Raw genomic sequence first — 22,900 nt, forward strand, 5'->3', positions numbered from 1 at the left:
TACGGTATTCTTGTAAACTGCACTTCAGAAATATACACGATTCAATGAGATCAGACCAGTTTTACACATTTTAATCTTTAGAAATTTATTAACACATTTTAACAATGCATTTGTAACACGATTAAGTGCAACTGATATTATGATTTAAACTGTATAAAATGGTATGCCACATTTGTCTTTCTATAAGCGTTGTTGAATTTAATTTAATGACAGTCAATTATATTTCTGTTACAATCCTTTGTTTCATTTGCAATTTGCCGGCTTGTTTTGCTGTAAATCAGTTTATAGTGTTTTCATATGGACCCAACTTTTAGTTACATCAATTAGATTTAGACATTTAAAATATATATTTTTTCAATCTTAATTAGGAAATGTTTTAATCTTATTTTATGAATATGGGTTACGCAGTCAGTTTTACAGCAGGATTCTTTTGGGTAACACTTTCTATGGTTTGCAAAAGTGCTCATGTGGATTGGAGAGATAATCATTTCCATCAAGACATTTCGCTCATGAGTGACCAATACCAAGACACTGCGTTCTGAATCCATACCCCATCACTCAAGATCTACTGTCAAGGACCCTTTGTAGAAGAATGAGAACAGTAGTCTTTGATTTCTGTGAAAGCAAAACAAAAAAGTGTGACTGTCAGCAAAATTATTTTTCACGTAACAACAGAGCAGACTCCAAAGAATAACAAATCAACATAAAATAAATCAGGATTCCAAGTAATAAACACTTCTGCATTCTGCTTCTGCTTTTCCAAATAAGTGTTGAATAGGTCCAGTCATCTTAAGGCCTTCTAAGAATTAAATGATAATCCAAATCTTCAGTGCATTAAATATTGCTTTAATAACAGATGCCCACCCAAGTCTGGGTTCAGTCTTCTCACCTTCACTTATAACTATATGCTTGTAAAATGCTATGCTAAAAAATGAAATTTTGTTTTCAATCTCCCCTGTCCAGCGATTCTTCATTGTTTTGGTTAAAACACTTATATACTTGCATACTTTGAGTTGAAATGCATAAAGGTGTGCATCTTAAACAAGCAGGAGTAAATAATGAAGCAACCAAAGAGATTTAATGAAAAGAGAAATATAGAGAAGAAGGACAAAAACAAGTATGTGTCTGAATCTTAAAAGGTGATCTTCATTAAGCCTGGCACTGAAATCAAGATGAAACCGCTTTGCAAGAATAAGAGTCCCACGACACAAAGACATCAACAATAGAAACATGTTTCTCACAGACGGAATGGGGAAATAAATGACTCCATTAAATAAAGCTCAATTTCAGGTAGGACTTCAAAAATAAAATTCAATATACTTTTACCTTATAGAAGTACTTTAAGCTAAACTAACTTTTGACTTCCTACTGTATTACTGTATTCAGTAGGTTGCATATAACCTGCTTCAGAGTTTGGCACTGTTATAAAACAGAGCTATGCTCATATAAGTGTGAAAGGTCACACATCAACACTAGAACATTACAGTTCATGGGTTAATGTGTGGGTATGGGGCAGGTTGTAACTTACTTCGGATTATACTCTGATAGGCCATCGCTGCAGGAGAGTCTGGAACTTCAGTCAGGAAAGACTTTCCCTCGTCACAGCTTTTCCCTTTAAAATACGGAACGGCATTTAGAGAACTAGAAACTGAATGCTGCAGACCATGCATCAGACTTTTAATAGGAACCGCAGAGGGAGATTTTTTGATACAAAAGTGGTTCCTTATACTGACTACGTTTAATTATAAAAACAAGGAAACACTCCCAACAAATTAAAGAAATGGAATGCACCGCAATGGTACTGTTTATTTTGTAAAACTTCCTCATAGCCTGACCGTCTACAGCGAGCATAGGATGCCCTTTTTTTTAATGATGCATTAAATCTGTCATAAACTCTTGTGTACCTATCCGTGGGTCCAGTGGTACTCTGCCTAAAAGAGGGAGATTCAGCTCTTCACACATTCTCTGTGCTCCTCCCGTTGTTGGAGGAAAGATCTGGGATGTATTCTGTCACCAGAAAAAGGGTCAAAAAATCAATAAATAATGTAAAACAATAATAATTAACTCTACTCAAAGGGATACTTCACCCATTTCTTTGTTCTTATCAACACAGAGAAATATATTTGGAAGAATGCTTATAACCAGACAGATTTTGCCCCCCATTGTAGGAAAAATGACTTGATAATTGTGTTTTTTCTGTTGGACACAAAAGAAGACATTTTGAAGAATGTAGGACAGCAAACAGTTCTGGGGCACTTTTGACTACCATTGTATTTTTTCCTACTATGGTATTCAAACGGGGGCAAAATAATAATGCATTTTATTTAATGCCGCCTTTCAAAACACTCAAGGTCACCTCACAGATAGGCAAAGAATAAAATAAAAGTACAAATCAAGACAAAACACACAACAAACAAAAACATGTGCTGTACAAATAAAATGGAGTAAAGACTCAGTAAAGCACATTATAAGCCCGAGTAAAAAGATACGTCTTGAGGTGTTTTAGAAGTCGGCAAGCAATCGCTGCCTTGAATATCTAAGGGAATGGCGTTCCATAGGCGGAGGATAAGAATAGCTAAAAGATCTAGCACCTTGGTAGTAAGTCGAATCCAAGGTATCAGAAGGGAAATTGAAGATCAAGATCTGAGAGCAAGTGAAGGGGTGTAAACGTGAAGCAGTTCAGTAAGATATTGGGATGCAAGATTATGGAGTGCCTTGTAAATAAGAAACAGAATCTTAAAATTGACTCAATACTTTACGGGAAGCCAGTGCAATTGATGGAGAACTGGAGACATATGCACAGTAGAAGGTGTTCTAGAAAGAACACGAGCTGCAGAATTCTGAACCAACTGGAGCTTTTATAGAACTTTGAAGGGAACACCAGTGAGAAGGGCATAACAATAGTCTATAGGCCTACGTGAGGTGACTAGTGCCTGAATAAGAACTGCTGAATTGATGGTTGAGAGAGAAGAATGAAGATAGTAATAATTTTACGTAGGTGGAAATATGCAGTCCACGTGATAATATTAATTTGAGAAAATCTGTCTGGTTATAAGCATTCTTACAAATATCTTTCTCTGTGTTCAGCAGAACAAAGAAATTTACACAGATTTGGAACAACTCGAAGGTGAGTAAATAATGACAGCATCGTGATTGGTGGGTGAAGTATCCTTTTAACACATGAGAGCATTTACTCAAGAAATGCGATAAGAAATATATTTAATGTATAAAATGTATTATGAAATGTTTGTCTGTTTGTAAACTTCAATCAAGATCGTAATGAAAAGCATACCTTGCATTTAGGACAAACAAAGCCACTCATGTTTTCAATCACACCAATGATGGGCAATTTGACCTTCTTACAGAATCGGATCTCTTTTCTCACATCCTGCAAAGACACTTCCTATTGAAAGAAGGAACAATAACGAGCGTTATAAATAAACTAGTTCTAATCAAACATTCAGTTACATTAAGTTATGAGATTATTAACTATTTGAATGAAATGGATCCTGGAAGCCAATTGGTCAGCAGCCATGCATTTCACAATTAAACACATGAGCCTATCACCAAGTTAAAATATGTTTTGCTGCACAGTTCCATTTAAAAGTGTTTTTTAGCATAGCAACATGTCGTTTCTGTTAAAAGAACAGCATTTATTGACTGATGTTAATAAATATGTTTATTAACCATTGCATGGCGATTATATTTTTGTTCCTCGTCCATTCTTTGTAGGTCTTGTGGACCCAAAGCATTATTTGTTTTTTATGTAATACTAATAATAATGTTTACTTTATCCCAATTGTAAGCAATCTAACTTGCATACTATATATGGCCAATATGTGTCATTTAATTCAGCACCTAGAGATTTTTTTTAACAGAAAGAGAAAAGTACCTGTGACAACCATGACAATGACATTTATATTGTTTACTTGGCTTCATATTTAAATTATAAGCTATTTCTGCAGACAGGTTTTGCAACACACCACCACAGCAAAAAACATAGCTGGCTATTTATGAGGAAGTGCGAGCAAAGTTTGTCCTTTCACACTGAATGTTAAATAAATCAAGATCAAAACTATGAATTATTAACTTTATTTTAAAGCACCAAGATTTGGCTATGGAAAAATTGCTGCTTGTCTCGTAAAGCATTTAACTTTATTGATTTATAATTTACATTTCTACATTTGACAGATTTGTACAGTGCATTTGAGGTAAACATTACCTTAGAATCAAACCCGTGACCTTGTGGTAGAGTTATCAGTTTGTTACCAGTTGAAATGCAGGCCATTTAAAAACCTTTTAACAGCTGTTCACACACCGAGTTCCACTTCATGCACAGTGTTGTCTACAGGAAAGCTAGAGGATTTTTTATTTACACTGTGACAATCTTGTTCTCCATCTGTAAAGCTAACATACTCTGCACTGCTCGTATCTAGGTATCTAAGTTAGGTGACACAAATACGGAATATTGACTTTATGGAACATGGGTGTGTTTTTGTGTCTTCACCTGTGGAGTGGTGATGATCACAGCACCGTCGATGCCAGCGCCGCTGAGATACTGGACGATGGACAGGTGCTCATCTGAGGTTCCTGGGGGCGTGTCTACAATCAGATAGTCCACTTCTCCCCAGTCTACATCCCTCAGGAACTGTTTGATCATACCTGAACATAAGCAATATATTACATGTGGCAATCTAAAACAAAGTGACAACTACACTCTGAACACACCAATCTTATCTCATGTGAAATGCGATATCAGTTAAAGTCCAGATCAGACAATCAGTTTGGTCACTAGGGAGTTTTTTTCTGTAAGGACACTTTAGCCCATATTTACAATAACACGTACACTGAAAATGCCATTTAAGTGCATTTAAACTGACAGTTTTACAGTGTTTAGATGTGACATGCACTTGTTCAGAAACTACAACTGCATAAATCATGATTTTTTTATTGATTAATGTTTTAAATCTTTAATGTTTGCATCCAAGCCCCATAATATTTCCCATTTACCCAGCCTCAAAGCTTTAGATCCTCTAAAAAATACACCCAATGAATAGATGATCTGGGATTGCCTAAACAATGTCATTCCAATTTTCTGATGACTATTCCAGACTAACGCTTCCAACTGACAACAATAACTTCTCATGCTTGTTGTGTGTGACCAAGGCTGAGATTCAAAAAGCAAGCAGAAACCAGCGATGACACGGTTATCTGAAGCATGGCACTCATGCTTCAGAGTGCTATCTTTTTCCCATGGAGAAAAAATTAAATTACAACAAACGTATCGCTGCTGTCGTTCTGAAACCTTGTATCGCCATATTATTAGTCGCTGGGTTTTTGCTCATATCAAAACAATAGAAAATATTAAAAGTGTGGGTCAACCTTATCAACACAGTATTAGTACCGCGTTTCTTCCATTTAGAAGAATGCCGTTAACTGGCCCCATTCACTTGCATTGGTTTTGTGCCCAAACAAATGAAGCAAATGGGGCCAGTGCTGTTCGTTTACCAACATTCTTTCGCAGAACACAAAAGTAGATATTTTGAAGAAAGAAAGTCACACATGTTTGAAATTACAAGAGGGTGAGTAAATGATGATAGAAATTTCATTTTTGGTGAACCATCCATTTAAATCACAAAGTTCTTGTCAGCTGGCCAGCTAGCTAACCATTACTTTGGTAGACCATTTATTGAATCAAACAAATATGCACGTTTGTCATGTTATAAAAACACGATGGTTGAAACACAGCACTGGTGTGAAACTTTCTCGCACTGGGTTGAGCCCAGTAACCGGTTGTATGCTAGGGCTGGGCGATGTAATCTAACGGATAGGATCAAATTTCAGGACATATGCAACATCTTTCTACAGCATAAAAGCAATGCTTTATCTGTGCGCTTTACCTGATCAAAGTAGTCACTCCAACACTAGTTTGTGTGCATGGCACATATGTGTGTGTGTGTGTGTCTGCACGCGTGCATGTTTGTTTGGCAGGTCCTGGGACGAATTCCTTCCCGCTCCGTATCCGCAGATCAATCGTCTGCACAACGTTGCATGAAGTCAAACACACCCGATATTATCAGACATCGCGATGATTTTAAAGTTGATTATCGATAAAAAAAATTAAACACATCGCCCAGCCCTATTGTATGCCATTCACTGCTTAGACTAGTCTAGTTAGTTTTCTTCAGAACCAATGGAAACTTTAAAACAGTTACATAAAAAGAAAGGTTGGCCAAATTCGATAAGCCCCAACTAAGTGCTAGCATTTATTTGTCCAACATGGAAACAACATCACATAACATAAATGTTTATGGTCTGTCCTTTAATATCTCATGTATTTTAATTCAATTAAAGTCAGAAAAGTATTGCTGACTGACAACAATAATGATGCAACTGCTGAACACAGAAGAGAGAAATGACATTTTGTCCATTCTGAGGCTCTAAAATAAAAATCACACTACACACAGTTAACCTCATCTCAGCTTCCTCTGAAACATCACTTCCTGAAATGCAAGCAGACACAACACTTATTTGATGAAAAGCAGGTTTATATCATGACTATCATGTCTCTGAATAGGTTCTTAAAAATAAAGGCACTTAAAAGGTTCTTCTAACTAATGCCATCGAAGAAACATTTTTTTTTCTACAAAGAACCATAGAGTCAACAGTTCTTTAAAGAACCGTCTCTTTCTTAAATCTTTACAATCTGAGGACCCTTTTTTCACAGCAAAGAACCTTTTGTAAAACAGAAATGTTGGAGGTTCTTTTGGGAACCATTTAGACAAAAAAGGCTTCTGTGGCATCATGAAGCGCCTTTATTTTTAAGGGTTCTGCAATCCAGAGTCACTCTACTCATGTGGCTATATGAGCACTATAGATCGCTGTATCTCAGCCACGTTCAGCGCACCTGTGATATACGATGTAAAGGAAATATGCTCTAGAAACAAAGTCCTCAACATCAGAGATCACAAGGAACTGAAACCGGTCTAAACTTAGACCTACAAATAGAGCCACATGCTCTTAACTCTACAGAGAATAGACCCTTCTGGTGAAATGTCATCATGAAACACATCAACAACGGTTTTCTGTTCCTTTTTATCAGAACATGTATAACACATTTAATAATAACGTCAAGCCTGATACAGAAAGTCATCCCCTATCACTACTTTATATATAGCTCGCGATCAGAAAGCGAAAAACACTTCTAGAGAATTTGGGTCTCTTTAATATGTCAATATCTCTGGAAATGTTTGCTTACGTCTCTCACCTCTCGGTTCTGTCACTTCTCTTTTCAATAGAAAAAAAACGTTCAAAAATGTCTAGAGATTCAGATCTCAACCGAGTCACAAATTGAATTCAGAACTAAATAAATATTATTGAAAATGTAAATATGAACCCACATTTCTCATCAAATGTATACAAAATGTATCCAGATCATTTTTGCTTTACAATTTAAGAAATTCTACATGCCAAACTTAATATAAATAATATTAACACTCCAGCAAATGTCTCAATTGTATCCACTTCTATTTCTCCAATTTTAGGAAGGTGAAACAAACGAAAACTCCAAACAACGTGACCTGTGACAGAGCACCCAATAAACATTAAAGATTAAAATTGTTTTGTGGGATTGAATCATCAACGTTATCTGTTTTATCAGTTTTTTCACTTGAAATAAAACTCTTCATCTTGGTGTTCCAAGTCAATTTATCGACTTATCACCCGATATATAAACTTGACGTCTGTAGTTTTTTGGTGACGCAATATATCGCCTTTGTGTTTATGTATGCCTTTGTTTACCAAAAAATAATTACATTGCCATTTTATCTGACCGTGCTGTCTCTGTTAGCGCTGCTGTGTCAAAAGCGGGCTGGCGCAAACGGGGGCAGACAGCGGCAGTTGAAAAGACTAGAGAAGTTATATTGTGTTTTCCCGATGAATAAAGCAAGTTCGGAACAGCAATCGACTGGTGTCAAAGCCGCAATCCACCCACTCTGATATGAAAACATAGGAGTGCGTGAACAAGACGATCTGCTATTTAAATACAGATGTAACGCAAATAGCAACACAACAAACACTAAGCTGAAAAGTTATGTTAAACAAAAGCCCCAGTTGGAGCTCGATCGAGGTCTTACAGACAGTTAAGTTAAATATGACAGGTCACATGTATGAATACACCTTAAACTGGTCTATTCCAGTTGTGCTCAGTCGTTGTTTAGAATCACAGATAAAATCGTTCCATGTGTAGTGTCTCATGATTCTAGTCTTTGCAAGTCATCCTCACTAAAGATTTTATTAATCGTGTTTAATATTTACGACTGGTGGCTGCGATCGATGACATCATAGCCGAACTGGAGACGGTATACAGGCAGATACAATTAGAGAAATGCTGACAAAAGTAAATAAGTAAGTACACTTTTAGGGGTTGTTATATAGATGTTTCAATCTAATAAAGGGAAATTATTGTGGTATTTAGCAGGTTTTGAAGCAAAATTATTTGAATAATATTGACTATCCTATGTGTGCAGAACATTCACTCAACATTGTGAAATTATGTTTGATAGAGGTGCAAGGGTTTTGCATCTGAACACTTTAGGGCAGTTTCCCGGACAAGGATTAGCCTAAACCAGGTCTAGGCCTGAAGGATATTTCAAGCATTTAAAAAAAACATACTTTACAAACAAACATTACTCTGTACATCTTGAGACAAAACAATCGAACTGATATATTTTAAGATATGCAATTGCAAGTTGTTTTTGATCAAGATGGCACAAACATTTGAATTAGTCCGGGACTAGTCTTCACCCCCGTCCGGGAAACAAACTCTTTTCATTTTTATAATTTAATGCTGAACAACAGGTGCAATTAGAATTTAGTTTTTCCTTTATTAAAAAGGATAAACCTAGCCATCTTAAGTTAAATATAAAATGTCAAATGAAAATACATAAAAGCTAAATGTTTAGCCTGCGTATTTACGGATTATCAATACAAATGACAATAGAACACAGAAGGGTCTAAATTAAACGAAAATAAGCCAATAGCTAACTGTGCGGCAAATAGGCTACAATAACTGTGTGAAACGAATGCAACACAAAAAAAGCGGGATACATAAGGTATGGCATTTTCATTAGTTTTATCCCCGTAATATTAATTAAAATAAGCTATATCTTCATATTCTAAGTTTTTTTAATGGAAAATATGCAGTGTGTTAGTAAATGGATAAGGGTAACGCTTTACAATAAGGTGCTATTTATTAGCAATTAGGTTATGCATTAGCTAACATAAACTAACAATGAACAATACTTCTTAAGCATTTATTAATATTAATTCATGTCAATTTCAGCATATACTAATACATTATTAAAATCAAAAGTTGTCCCTGTTAACTTTAGTTAATGTACCATGAACTCACATGAACAACTGTATTGACATTAACTAACATTGACAAGGATTATTAAATGATGACAAATTAAAGGGTTCATTGTTAGTTAATCTGTGCTAATGTATGTACTAATGTTAACTAATAGCACCTTATTGTAAAGTATTACAGGGATAATTTACGAGCAGAGCAAAAGAAAAACCTGTAATAAAGCAGACTGCCCATGAGCATGTAGAGAATTTACATAAACACTCGATCGAGTCAGCATATAGGCCTAAATATCATGTTTTGTTTCACATTTTTGAATAAAATCTATCACATCTAAATGCCCTGGTTAAATTTGGGTCTCAGTCTATTGAGGCCGCCTGCAGAGGAAATGTGCTCTTCCAAAGTATGGGTTGTTCCAAGTGATCAATTTATTAAAATACTTTGTATTTTGTAATGACTATTTTGAATAAAGTAATTTTCAACTTTAATGCTGAATTCGGAGGCAGAAGCAAAATTATATTTTATATCAATTTTGTTTGGGGTGCATTTTGGGACTTATGCATACTGCATTATGTAGGTAAATGCAGCTAGCCTATGTTTTTCTTTGCTTTCGTGAATAATAAATTACTCTTTTAACTCTTGTTTAACTACCGACTTACTTTTCCTTTGATACGAATGCTTTAAATCTAAAACAAAGTGTATTACTTTCTTGGAAAAATAAACATTTAACATTGTCCTTGCTTCATCCTGCGATTTTATAACAAGCTTGCTGATCAATATCGATAAATAGATCAATAGATGTTATGCTCTGTCAGACTGTCCAGCCGTGACTCAAGAGTTGTTAAATGTGTGGTGTAGTGGTCTGATACAGTTGTTAGATGTGTGCTCGATTCTAACTGTTAAAGACAATCGGTTCTAGTCGCAAGAAAAACTCTTTAACTGTGTTGTGTCTAGTCTTAGTACGTTTCAGCTAGTTATCAATTGTGACCCCGTCTCCTTCAAAAGCCACGTCACGAATGGGACACCACTCAAAAAGTCGTTCTAGATGAAGAAACATTGTTTTTCTTTGCTCCATTGAGCAAGTGTAGTCATTTTAAATGGGCACATTATGACATACAAAAGTGCTGCCCTCTCCAGAGGTCACATATCAAGGGTTTGCTTAAAATAAATGCTTATAATGTTAATCTACCAATCATAATTAAGGACAACGGAAGTCTGTTGTAGTTCTTTCAAATATTTACAGTTATTATTTACATTCCAGTTTTAATGTCCACATATAAAAGGCCTTTGTTATGTAAAAGGGTTGCTTGCATTATTATATTATCATCACTTAATTAGTAGCATAAAATATTCATAAAATGTCAATAATTATCTCGCAATTATTTCTGATTCAACTTATCGACAAACAAAAAGTTGCTATCACACCTTACAGGATAAGGTGTTTCTATTGCAATGCTTTATCAGATGAGCTTCAAAGACATTTTATTGTGACCAAGTTCCCCAAACAATCATTTCTGTGTTCGGTGTCTGTAGGGAACTTTTTATTTAGAAAGCAATACTTCTGCTTCACAAAGTTTTAATGTGGCTCAAGTAGTCGATTCATTAAAGGGACGGTTCATCCAAAACAGAAAATTCGGTAATCATTTACTCATTCAGTAATGCCAAGCCAGTATGACTTCATTCCTTCCGCAGAACAAAGACGAATGAGTTTGGAATGACATGGGTAAATAAATGATAAAAGAGTTTAAATGTGGCAGAACTTTCCCATTAATAAAGGAGATTGACATGATTAACCTGTTATAGTCAAATGAAACCTGACGGTTAATCAGGTAGAACATCTTTTAGCAAGCCATATAAAACCAAACTGACATTACAAACATTGCAGAAAAATCACCAAGTACCTGTTGTCTCAAATACTGAATTTGATCTGGAAAAGTAGGCAAAATTACAACACTTAACTCATAGAAGCCTAAAGTCAGATTTTTTGAGACCTGAGTTCTTATCAAGCAAGGGTTGATAAAATACCAACCCATGTAGAAACCAAGTTCCAACAAAAAAAAAAACACAGATTTAAAATCTGATCATGTACAGTATGTATACTGTACTTTTGAAAAAAAAAAAAAAAGTGCACCTACTGCAAATGCACCACTTCACCCTTCTTTCTGACGTCAGGTTTGGATTTTTGCAAATTTCATAAACCAGGTCAATGGTGTTAAAAAAATCTCTGAGATGTTTTCAACCAGCGTCAAGCCATCTGAGGTTTTTGGATTCCCTTAGTGCTTTGAAGCAGAGAATTCTCCATCCCAATTACATTGACTCACTTCTGTTCACCTCTTTCCCAATACGTGTGAAGATGCTGTCTTCTGCATCTTGCATAACACATGCGCCCACACCCACAGCAAGACAAGGAACAGCTGCTGTTTTTAGACTACAGCACAGTCTTTACCGTTACAGTCCCCACCAACTGGCCTGCAAGCTCAATGCCCTACTCAGTGGTAACAGGATCTACTGTATCGCACGGATAAAAGTCCTGTGCAGTCCCACAAAACTCGAGACATTTTCAGACTTCTGCCTTTTCTTACAACTAAATGGGACTACACAGAAAGACTACGGCAAAGGAGGTCTAATAAAACACATACAATGTCCTTAGGGTTGCAGTAAAATACAAACCATTCTTTTTGGGCCCTCTCCAGATAACAGCATCATCTGGACTACTGAGCAGGAAGCCGATGGACATGACGGCCAGATTGTCCTCTACATACTTAACAGAGAGGATTTATATCAGTATGTTTTTTATGAAAATAATATGTTGAATGAAACAGTCATCACAAGACAATTACAACACTATGAGGCCATATCAGTCTATATTGGGTGAAGTGTTAAGGTCAAAAGTTATTACAGACATATTTCTTACCACTGGAGACCAGCCGGAGCCACTCTGATGAACCTTAAGAGAAAACAGAGTAGAAACGGAGATCATTTGCCTGAACGTTACAGTGTATTTTCCCATATATAACCGCATACCGTTTGTGTGTTCACCTTCATACCTGTTCACCCTCCAAACCCATCATTTTTGGTATGGACGGCCCACAAATGTCCACATCCAGCAGAGCTACCTAAAGAAAGAAAAAAGAAAAATAATTCGAAAAGGTTTTGAAGACGTATCATATGCGTGCTGCCCCCTACTCAAGTGTCTCAACAGTTTTTAGTGCAATACACTTAAATGACCACAAGATGTCAGTTTGGCACAGTTAGTCTCTCTCCCTCTCTCTTGTACACACACACACACACACAGCACTGACTCATTTCTTATATAAGACAGCTGCACTGTGCCTTCAGTCCGCGCCCTCGACTCAGACCAAAAGTAACACTCACATTGGTTATTTAAACTCATGTGTGAATGGCCCTTCTGCCCTGCTGTGACACATAACCTTTCCATTGCCTGTGTGGGTATAAATGAAAGCATTACGTGTGAAACTGTAAAGTCTGGACTGTGTTTGGCTGCGAGTGTATACCAGACCTGAGTCATGCTTCTATCTGAGCCAGATGTTCAGCAGTGATGTGCTAAGAACAGGTGCACAATGTGTGTCTAGCTCAGCATGTCTGTGTGGGTGACGACACATCCAGAACTACTGCCAAAGCTCAAACTTCAATAAAAACAATGGTAATTCAAAATCATAGTCCCGCAAACACAATTACAATCATCCGAGTTTGCCTACAGGCTGGAACAAATCGTACCAATGATAAGGGAACACTATAAACTAAAAATAAAACCGTCTGATTCTAGATGCACACACTCTGCATTAATGAGGACCATGAAAAGAGGCAAATGATGTAGATTGCGACTGCCCTGCATTAGTTGGCAGCTGTTATTTTCCTGCGTCTGTCATTTTTTTTCTTTTGGGTCCACAAACAATTTTGCTGTCTGTAAATACTCGCCCTCAAGTTGTTCCAAATCTTTATAATTCTTTGCGCCAATGAACAGAGAAAGATATTTTGAAAAATGCTTGTTACAGTTGTCGCTCACTATTGACTACTATAGTAGGAAAATTAATAATGGTAGTTAATAGTGCCCCAGAACGGTTAACTTTTCTACATTCTTCAAAATATCTTCTTTTGTATTCAGCAGAACAAAGAAATGTATAGAGCTTTGGCAACTTGCGGGTGAGTACATGATGACAGAATTGTCATTTTTGGAGGAACTGTTCCTTTAAATTTGAACAACAGCAATGCAACAGTAGCATTCTTTAATGCAGTCTGATAGAACGAAGTGTGTTACAAATCCTGCTGCACTGCTTTTTAATAAAGGGCTGAAAAGTCTCTATATAACCACAATTCATCTGTTACGGAGGCAACTATTGCACTGCGTTATTATAAACAGGACTGACTGCTATTGGTCAGTGGACATAGCATCTACATATGCAGTTATTTTGGCACAAGAGAAACACTGGCAAACTAACCCATGGCGGACATTCTTGGCTTTCGTCAATAAGCTTCACTGGTTGCTTCATGCAGTTTTACAGCAGATGATCACAGCAGAACAAATATCATTCAGTGAGAGTGCTCACTGGCAAAAGATAGAAAATAATTTCAGATGTGCTGTTTATTTATGTCTGTTTATAACCGTTACATAAATGGACATCAATGCAGTGAAGTAATATAACTGTATGACCAAGGGTTCAAATACTTTTTTCTGTAACAGTGTGTGTACTTGGTCTAAACCCGGAAATATTTTTAATTATTTTGACCTTGTCTTGAATGAACTTCAACTGAATGAAGCACTGAATTCTCTCAATGCTGCCCTCAGAAACTGTTTATTTGTCCCTCCCTGTTCCTGTTCCTTTGCTTCCAGATGTTTCTCAAAAGGAAATTTACTTTAAAAAACTGGGGGGGTATAAATAAGCAAAGGAGGAGTAAAAACGCCACATAACAGTCCCAGAGGAACCGAGCAGGTTCCCTCACTCTCTCTCTCTCTCTCTCTCTCTCTCTCTCTCAGGAAACGGACGTTCTGTGAGAGAGGTTGCAGGGAGGGTAAGATAGCAGCAAAAGTGAGGGATTCTCCCCCGGAGCTACAGGGGAAGTCACACCACTTCCTTCCAGAAGCTAAATAGTTTTCTTTTGGCAAACGTTTCTCTTTTCAGCACTTCCCATTATCCTAGTTAAAAAAACACAAACGTGTCTTCTTAAATAAATGTAAAAAAGCTCTTAGGGGTCATGAAATGTATGTTGAACGGAAGTGGAAAGGCATGTCTCAGTCTCAGAAAAATTCTAGGAATCCCCTGGATCTCTTGAGGATATGTGGGACAACCACAAACGGTTACTTTATTACTTGTTTATAAACTTTATTACTTTATTATTATTTGGTTATAATAGTGTAGCTGAATGCTCCTGCTAAACAAGCAAAAAATAATAATAAGAAGAAGAAAAGAAGTAAGCAATTATATAATCTTCTAACTATTGTGGCTCAATCGTGCTGCAACTCAAAGTTCAAAGGTTCAAACCTCTGAAGGAGAGATCCCGGAACCCTCATCATTATTGTGCCCTTGATGCATTTGACCCCAGTTTACACGAGGCTGTCAGAAAATGCTAAAAGAATATCAGTGACTGTAAGTGGGTATTGTGACAGCGTCCAACTCCAATAAATTTCTGATTGGGATTTTTATCTTTCCAGCTGCATGCAATTATTCACAACCATTAAAACAAATGGCTGCTATATTAATCTGAATTTTGACACACACTCCTAAACCATCCGCATTTCCTTTCGCAAGAAAATTGGGATACATGCAAAAACAAAGTTCAAGATAGGCACAGTAGTCTTGCGAAGGGTATTTATCCTCTGTTAAAGAGAAATGGGATAGGATTCATCCAAAGGGAAATCATTTCTTATACGTAGAGGCTCACGAAAAAAGAGAGTTTGACAAAAATGAGAGCAGGCTCAGATTTCATGTCAAATTTTGTGCTGCGTCAGGGGAAAAAAAGGTACTCTAAAGGTACATTCAGACTGTCACTTCAAATCCGAGTTTGGTGCATATCCTTTGAAATCCGATCCTATTTAAGAGAGTGAAAAAAAAAAAAAAAAAATCACATGAAATCCGTAATTTTGAATCTGTTTCAGGCTACATTCATATGAGGTTTGAAATCCTATTCAGATATTTCTGGAAATCCGTTTCAGTCTGTCCGCTCAGATTGGATTCGATTAGCTTTTGTTTTAAGTTACTTTCTCGCACACATGAAACGTCACGTTGAAACATAAGCACGTCAGACGTCTTTGCCGATATAAGGCTCCTATGTTGTTGTCTGTGTGCTGGAGGAGAAGCGAGTACTGAATAAAGCCACGCATACCAGCAGGTTCATAAGACATGGTAATAAAGTGCAGCGGCTAAACAAAGAAAAATTAGCCGTGTTCGACTCTACACAGAGCTTCACAGATTGATCACCGTATGACATTCCCATACAGCGAGAGCGACACAGCAGTGTGCTGTATTTCCATGTCATACACTGATCGTTCTGCACAGTGACACATAAAGTTCAACACTCCCTGTCATTGTCATACAAACCAAATCAGATATTGGAAAAAAAGAGATACCACCACGGGAGACTCAAATCGGATCTACACAGAGTGGTAAATCAATCATTTAAATTTGATTTCAATCGGATATGCAAAAAAAATGGGATTTGAGGTGATAGTCTGAACAAAGCCTAAATTTCTTTAAAACAAACATCAGAGAAGAGTTAACCTAGGACTTATATTTCAGCAAAATGAGAATATTGGGACTGATTTCTCCAGTATACCAAAACCGGTTTATCCGGTTATTACCATTAGCACACAAACTTCCTCATTAACTGCAACATAACGCTGGATTTTATATAACAATGATGACTTCATCGCCTTTCAGGCTCCAATTACTATGACTGAAAGCCACACCTGTAGATTACTTTACCTCCCAACATCTACCTCAAGTCAGAACCAAAAGCATTTAGGCTGAGTCGAGGGTTGTTCTTTAAAAGAAAAAATAAATTCAGATTCTAAGTAAATTCAATACGCAGATGATCATTAGCATAAGATGAGTTACTCGAAGGCAAACAATATTGTTTACTATAATTGGCTATTACTGGGTGATACATTTTTGATAATTTCCAATTCCAGCTTTACACTCCTAAAGACTTTAACAGCTAAGCAGTTTAGATATGGATTTCTGTTCGCTTACTACGTGGGAGGGTCGACATTGTAAAAATGAATCATGATCGCATGATGGAACATCTAATAGTGTGACCTTTTTGCATAGGAAACCAAAATAACATGATAAGACACAGTCAATGTTTATGGAGGACATACATTACAACCACTACACCTAAACAACAGATTTCTATGCCTATAAATGTTTAAAAACAGTTAAACATATTAATAATTTTGAGAAGAAATATTACATTTTTATATTAATTTCATATTCTACCTGTACCTGCAGTACCAAGCAAAAAATAATACTGTACCACATAGTTATTTTCCCACATGAGAAGATATTTTGAAAAATGCTGTTAAAGAAAACCGTTGGCTTGCATTGGTTTTCTCCACACAATAGAGGTCAACGGGAACCAACATTTTTTCAATAAATCTTCTTTGTGTTTTGCAGAATAAAGAAAGTCATACAGGTTTGAAATGACTAAAGGATGAGTTAATGATGACGGAATTTTCATTTTGGGGTGAACTATCCCTTTAAACATGGCTCCTATCAGAATTAAGACACCACTATTCATTTCACAAAATATTATATATTATTCTACTATTATATTTAAAAAGTGTCAAATGTGAGGTTCTAAGCTGCAATCACTATTTTACTTGACCATGTAAATGTGTTGCTGTGGAAGAGGCAGATAAGAGCGACTCTGCACACTGATGGATGCACTGGTGGTGCTCTTAACGCTCCCTTCATTCATTTAGTTTTCATCAACAGGATGTGTGAACAAAACAGCAGGCATACAACAGGATGTTCCCTCTTGAGCACACATTCCCTGTTCATGGCCCTTCGGATGGGTCCGTGGGTTTGTCACAGCAGAATAAAGAGAGATATCAGAATGGTGCGAAGGGGTTATCTATCGCATTGACACACAAATACGCACACCACTGTGAAGTGTCAATCACTGTGACCTGTGTCCCACAAGAGCCCAATTAGGAGACACAATTTCCATGTAAGCCATTCGCTTGCTTACAATGCCTAAGCAATAGGAAATAGTGAGAGCGTCTGGTAAAAAAAACACAATTTAAAACAGCCACATCAAGACAACTTCAAATTCAACAATGGAAAGAAAGTGAGATATGAAGAAAAGAAAAAGCCATGACCTATAAAAGACCTTTTAAGATGGTCCAACAAAGGAAGCTAAAAGCATAGACATTCTTTACAGTTTCACGGATGATGGCCGACAGTATAGCGCCCCATTCCCCGCGATCACATCTGGCAACCTTTAGTTAGTGTGTAATGTTGCTGTTAGAGCATAAAAAGTACCTGAAAAATGATAAAGCTCAAAGTTCAGTGCCAAGCGAGATATTGTCTAAAACAGAATTCGCTTTTCAAGGACGAAAGAGAATGGATGGAATCGTACTACATCCCTCTACTTCCCGGGTACATGATGTCACTACATTATAACCTCCGCCCAAAAGGAATACGTCAAAAAATGGGCATGTCCTTCCTTAGAGAGGAGGAAGAGCCGCTGGAGTAGTGTTTGGTTATCAGAGATTGTAAATATTTGACTGAGCTGCGCGCTTCATTACTTTCACTTTCATCACAGTCCTACAGCTGGTAATAAGAATTCAGCTACACACATTTTAAGATAACCAACGGTCAAATGACAGCTTCCATGACTTTAACATCGGCTGTGAAAGCTGTTCTATGTAATACACTGATATTGTGCGTGTGTATGCATACCTATAAAACACTTCTATGAAACGTCCTTAGAAGTCCTGTTTGCAAATGCCTCCTGGTCAATCTGCTTGTTTTATTATTCAACTCGGGTCCAATATAAAAAAGCAAAACTAATGCTTCTGTTATTAGTGTTAATTAATATAACCGGTCTGACGCCATTCAGTCCGGTGTCATTTCTCTCACCATAGTAGGAAAAAAATGTGCAATCTCTATCAAAGACTTACGTTTGCACATGCACTAGCAGACCTCCGTTACACTGCGATGGATCTGCATGTTCTTAACTGATGAAGTGAAGTTGACGCCATTGTTGTTGTTTATTGCTAAAAGCCAAAGTTTATGAATACACGTGCACTGAGAACGGCACCGACCAATCACAACAGTCTGAGAAGCGGAAGCTTGCTGATATAGTATGGGAGGGACATCTTCACACACACACTCTTAAGCGAGGAACCAATCACGACAGATCTGGTCAGCTTTACCAATCAGAGCGTTTCGGAGGGAGGGACTTTATATAGACCGGAAGAAATCATTGTTAAACACCCAAAAAACATAATCAAAGCCTCAAAAACAGCAAAAGACTGGCCCCCTTTAACACTGTGGAAGTCCTCAGACAAGAGATGGACGGGTGTAAGATTTGAATTTTTTGAGCGATTGAGGATTCCTGTCAGTGAGCACGCAGTGGCCGTGGTCTGCACACTGACAGCGCTATTGCGGCCACAGACTAGATCAATACAGCTCTCCCTAGCGCACTGACTCAGAAAGAGTCCCAGACTGAGCCGTGAACCCAGTAAATACGCCTCTATCTGCCACACAGATTTTGCAGCGCAATGAACACAGGCAGCAATCTCAGACAGCCAAACATTAATGTGAAGCGATTAATACAGAAGGTTTCTCTTATTGACCGCTCTGTCATAGCGATTCAGCTTACTTCAAAAGCACGTTACGTTCTTCTCAGGGGCTGGCTGGGACTCCTAATTTGATTCAAATGATAATGTCATAGCCCACAGCGTCACACTAAAAATGTCTGATATGATTTTAGAAATGTTTTGATAGAGTTTGGAAATGTGATTTTATGCTCACAGAGCTGTAAGGCATAAATGATCTGTTACTAATACACTGGAACAGGCGACAAAATGTAAATGTATCAAAATAAAACTCAGTGAGTTAAGGAAAGCAAGTCGCACTAGTTAAGCTTGTAGACCTTCCAAAGCAATACGAGTTAAATCATATATTTTTTTAAAGGTTAAGATGCTTTGGAAAACAGGATGTTACCAATTTCCTATAAGGCTCATTGGTACAAAAACTGTTCTAACATGTCAACACTATAAAACACCCTGTTATCATCTCTACGTGAATTTTGATTTGATTCCAGTATGTAAAACATTTGTGGGTGGTGCCAGGCATCGTGTGGAATTTGATGCCAGTGCTTAAATGCTTTCCTAAGCAGAGTAACCATGTAAACAAACTCATTTGCTAGGAGATGATATACAAAAAGATATCCAGATTTAATCTGGCCTCACTGAATGATGCTTATATTTCTGGTAATAATGATAATTAAAAGCTTTTTAAATCTACTTTGTGTGAACCAAACAAAAAGAGTAGTAATAAAGTTAAGGTGTTTTATTTTTTTTATATTTTGCCGTGGACAGTTAATTAACTAATGGAATACCCCCCAAAACCTTAAATTCATCCAAAAATATTTGTATTTTGAAATATACTATTAATATTAATATTATTAATATAATAGAATTATATATAAAATATAGAAATCTAAACCAATGAAAAGATAAGAACTATAAATAAGTAGTAAAAACATGCCATGTTTATACTGGATTTTAAAAGATTATCAGTGACATATTTATATGACATTGAACAACATTACCAAAACCAAACAAGAATTTGTTGAATGAGTTGTGTAATTTTGTCGCGTTTAAGTTTGGCCGTGTAGCGGTTCTTCTACTGGTAAATAATCCGAAATAATACTGGCTAGACATAATTTTAACTTGTTAGTTTATATAATTTACTTGTTATTTATTTAGCTTGTTATCAGAAATATACTGCAGGTTCTCTATTCTTTGCGGATGTGAACCGGAAGTTAAAGGGACAGTTGCCCAAAAATTAAGATTCTGTCATCATTTACTCGTTCTCAGGTTGTTCCAAATAAATTCCATAAAGTTATTTACATGTTGAAAGAATGTCAGAAATCCAAACAGATATCATCTCCCATTTACTGCCAATGTAGGAAAAATAAATACTATGGGAGTCAATGGGGGATGAGATCTGTCTGGTTACTGTTCTATTGTACTTTACTAATCTTCCAAATATCTTTCCTTTGTGTTGAGCAGAACAAAAAAAAAAACAGGTTTGGAATAACCTGAGGGTGTAATGACAGAATTTTCATTTTTTGGTGAACTATCCCTCTAAGTTTGGGTCACTAAAGCAAATACGCAGTGACATTTGTTTAAGTTGTCTACATAAACCACCTATACACATGTATGACAGTAATGCACTCTTTGGATGTACAGCATTTTTGGACTTACCTCTGTGGAGTCATCACTAGCTAATGCATGAGATAAATGTGCACTGAATGTGCTCTTCCCAACACCCCCTTTCCCAGACAAAACTAGAATCTTGTGTTTCACAGACGTCATCTTCAGTCTGATTTCCTCAATAGCTGCAGTAAGAAAAAACATATTTAGAGACTTGAGATTTAGACTTTTTAAGTTTTATTGTCTCAACATATTCAGGAGATATAAATGTAGACATACGATATATGTCACTTAAATGTACTAAATGTACATTATAAAACTGTCAGATACAATAAACACCAAAAATGTTTCAGATTTCATACTGATCATATATACGGACAAACCGGAGTCGTAATATAGCAGATATAAGTGAAGATGTATAAATGAATGTATACCAGGATCAGGAGCTTTGTCAGCACCAGATGCACATATATTCTGGTTTGGACATCCCTGACATGCAGATGATTTACCAGCCTGCTCACTGCTTGTGCCCGGACAGTCTACAGACAATTGCAACAAACTAAATACATTTATGAAATAAATACACATATGCAGATACTTGTATATGAACAGACATGATGTATGAACATGGCATGACTGTGTATAACTTGAACAATCAATAAACAAAATGATTGATGATGAATAACTTTACGTTACCACAGCCATTTAAAGAACTTTATATATGGACGGTAAAGTAAACAGTTAGATACAAACGTCTAGGCAGCTGAAAGAGGCAGTTTTTGTGCAAGACTATCTGATGACAGATGTTTTCATACATTTAATATCAATTTCCATGCCATCAATATCTCAATATCTCAATATCTAGGCTGGAGCATGTCATGCTAAAACAGGGCTTGCTAGCCATAAATAAATGTATATTTGTTAGAATGCAACGGTGTACATTTATTTTAAGGTGTCTAAATAATCCACCTTCAAACATTGATAAGACTCACGTTCTGGTGCATCACTTGGAACATCCGCCATCTTTCAAACAGCTGCGCACTTCCGGGTTGGTGCAGCAGACATTAATCTTCCGGATACTGTGAATTGTGTGTTGAAGGTTCCGGACTGTTGCAGTTCGGCGTTTGTGTTTTAAGTGCAACGCGCTAAACCCTCTTCGGTATTAAATTAGAATATATTTTTACTAATTCATTATTTTTCTTATGCACCTAAAGAATTGTGTTTGAAATTTAGCTTTAGCTGGATCCAGTGTGTATAAAAAGAGATGCGCAACATTTATTATTTTCCTGTAATTTATATGTGCTTCACGTGTCACAAAAGCGTTTCTTCAATCAAGCTTAATTATAATAACCAAATATAAATAGAAAACATCTGACAAGGTGGGATGTGGTTTAGTGAATGGATTGCAGAAATCTTTGTTGAAAAGGAAGATGGGACGAGATATGCCAGCAGGTGCAATTTCTGCATGTTAAAAATAAAGGAGAATCATGCTTTTTTCAAATGCACATGATTTGTTATCATTATCAGAAGTTAGACTTATACAGACCTTGTATTGTTACACTGAGATAACAGTGTTAATGCAATATTTTTTGTGTTTAATGCACAAGACCAAAAACATTGACATTTTATTAAACCTTCCCGGGATGGTTATAGTGGATGGTTGTAGATCTCACAAAAAAATCACATTTCTGGAACTGTGCCTTATGAGTTTAATAGATACTGAGACAAATTCAGAACAGTATCAACTTCCTCCTGTATGAGCATTGCATCTTCTACCAATTTGGTTAGGAGATGTGTGAGTCTCTTGTACAGTATTTACATTGTATTTACAATATTTGAGGAAGCAGGATTTACTTTCTGGTAACACTGGAGTTAGTTTCCTAGACCCTCCCAAGGGCAATGTAACTGTAGACAGAACTGCTTTGTGCTTAAATTGCCCAGTTAGGGATGTTTCTTTTTAAATGTCAGGGAACGTCATGAGTGGCAAGGGGATTGGCTTAATGCTGTCCACTTGTCATCGACAACTCTAGCTTTACAGAAAAGTAAATGATAAAGAACGTCTGAAGCCAAATGTATTATCCAAACTTAATAACTCATTGTTCTTGAAACTCTGCAAATAAAACTAA

The 22,900-nt window shown here is 36.6% G+C and overlaps 1 protein-coding gene across 1 annotated transcript; it reads right to left on the bottom strand.

Annotated features, from left to right (window-relative positions):
* Window positions 1-55: 55 nt before the first annotated feature.
* On the bottom strand, window positions 56-21,840 carry nubp1 (nucleotide binding protein 1 (MinD homolog, E. coli)). Its single transcript, XM_056752122.1, has 11 exons — window positions 21,767-21,840; window positions 21,209-21,313; window positions 20,826-20,959; window positions 12,415-12,483; window positions 12,282-12,314; window positions 12,038-12,128; window positions 4,508-4,662; window positions 3,293-3,403; window positions 1,905-2,007; window positions 1,529-1,612; window positions 56-615 (listed from the first exon to the last, which is right to left on the bottom strand). The coding sequence occupies exons 1-11, from the start codon at window positions 21,795-21,797 to the stop codon at window positions 572-574; spliced, it is 960 nt and encodes a 319-aa protein (XP_056608100.1). The 5' UTR covers window positions 21,798-21,840; the 3' UTR covers window positions 56-571.
* Between the last annotated feature and the right edge of the window lie 1,060 nt (window positions 21,841-22,900).

This window comes from Triplophysa dalaica, chromosome 7 (assembly GCF_015846415.1).
Source record: "Triplophysa dalaica isolate WHDGS20190420 chromosome 7, ASM1584641v1, whole genome shotgun sequence".
Classification (NCBI taxonomy): Eukaryota; Metazoa; Chordata; class Actinopteri; order Cypriniformes; family Nemacheilidae; genus Triplophysa; species Triplophysa dalaica.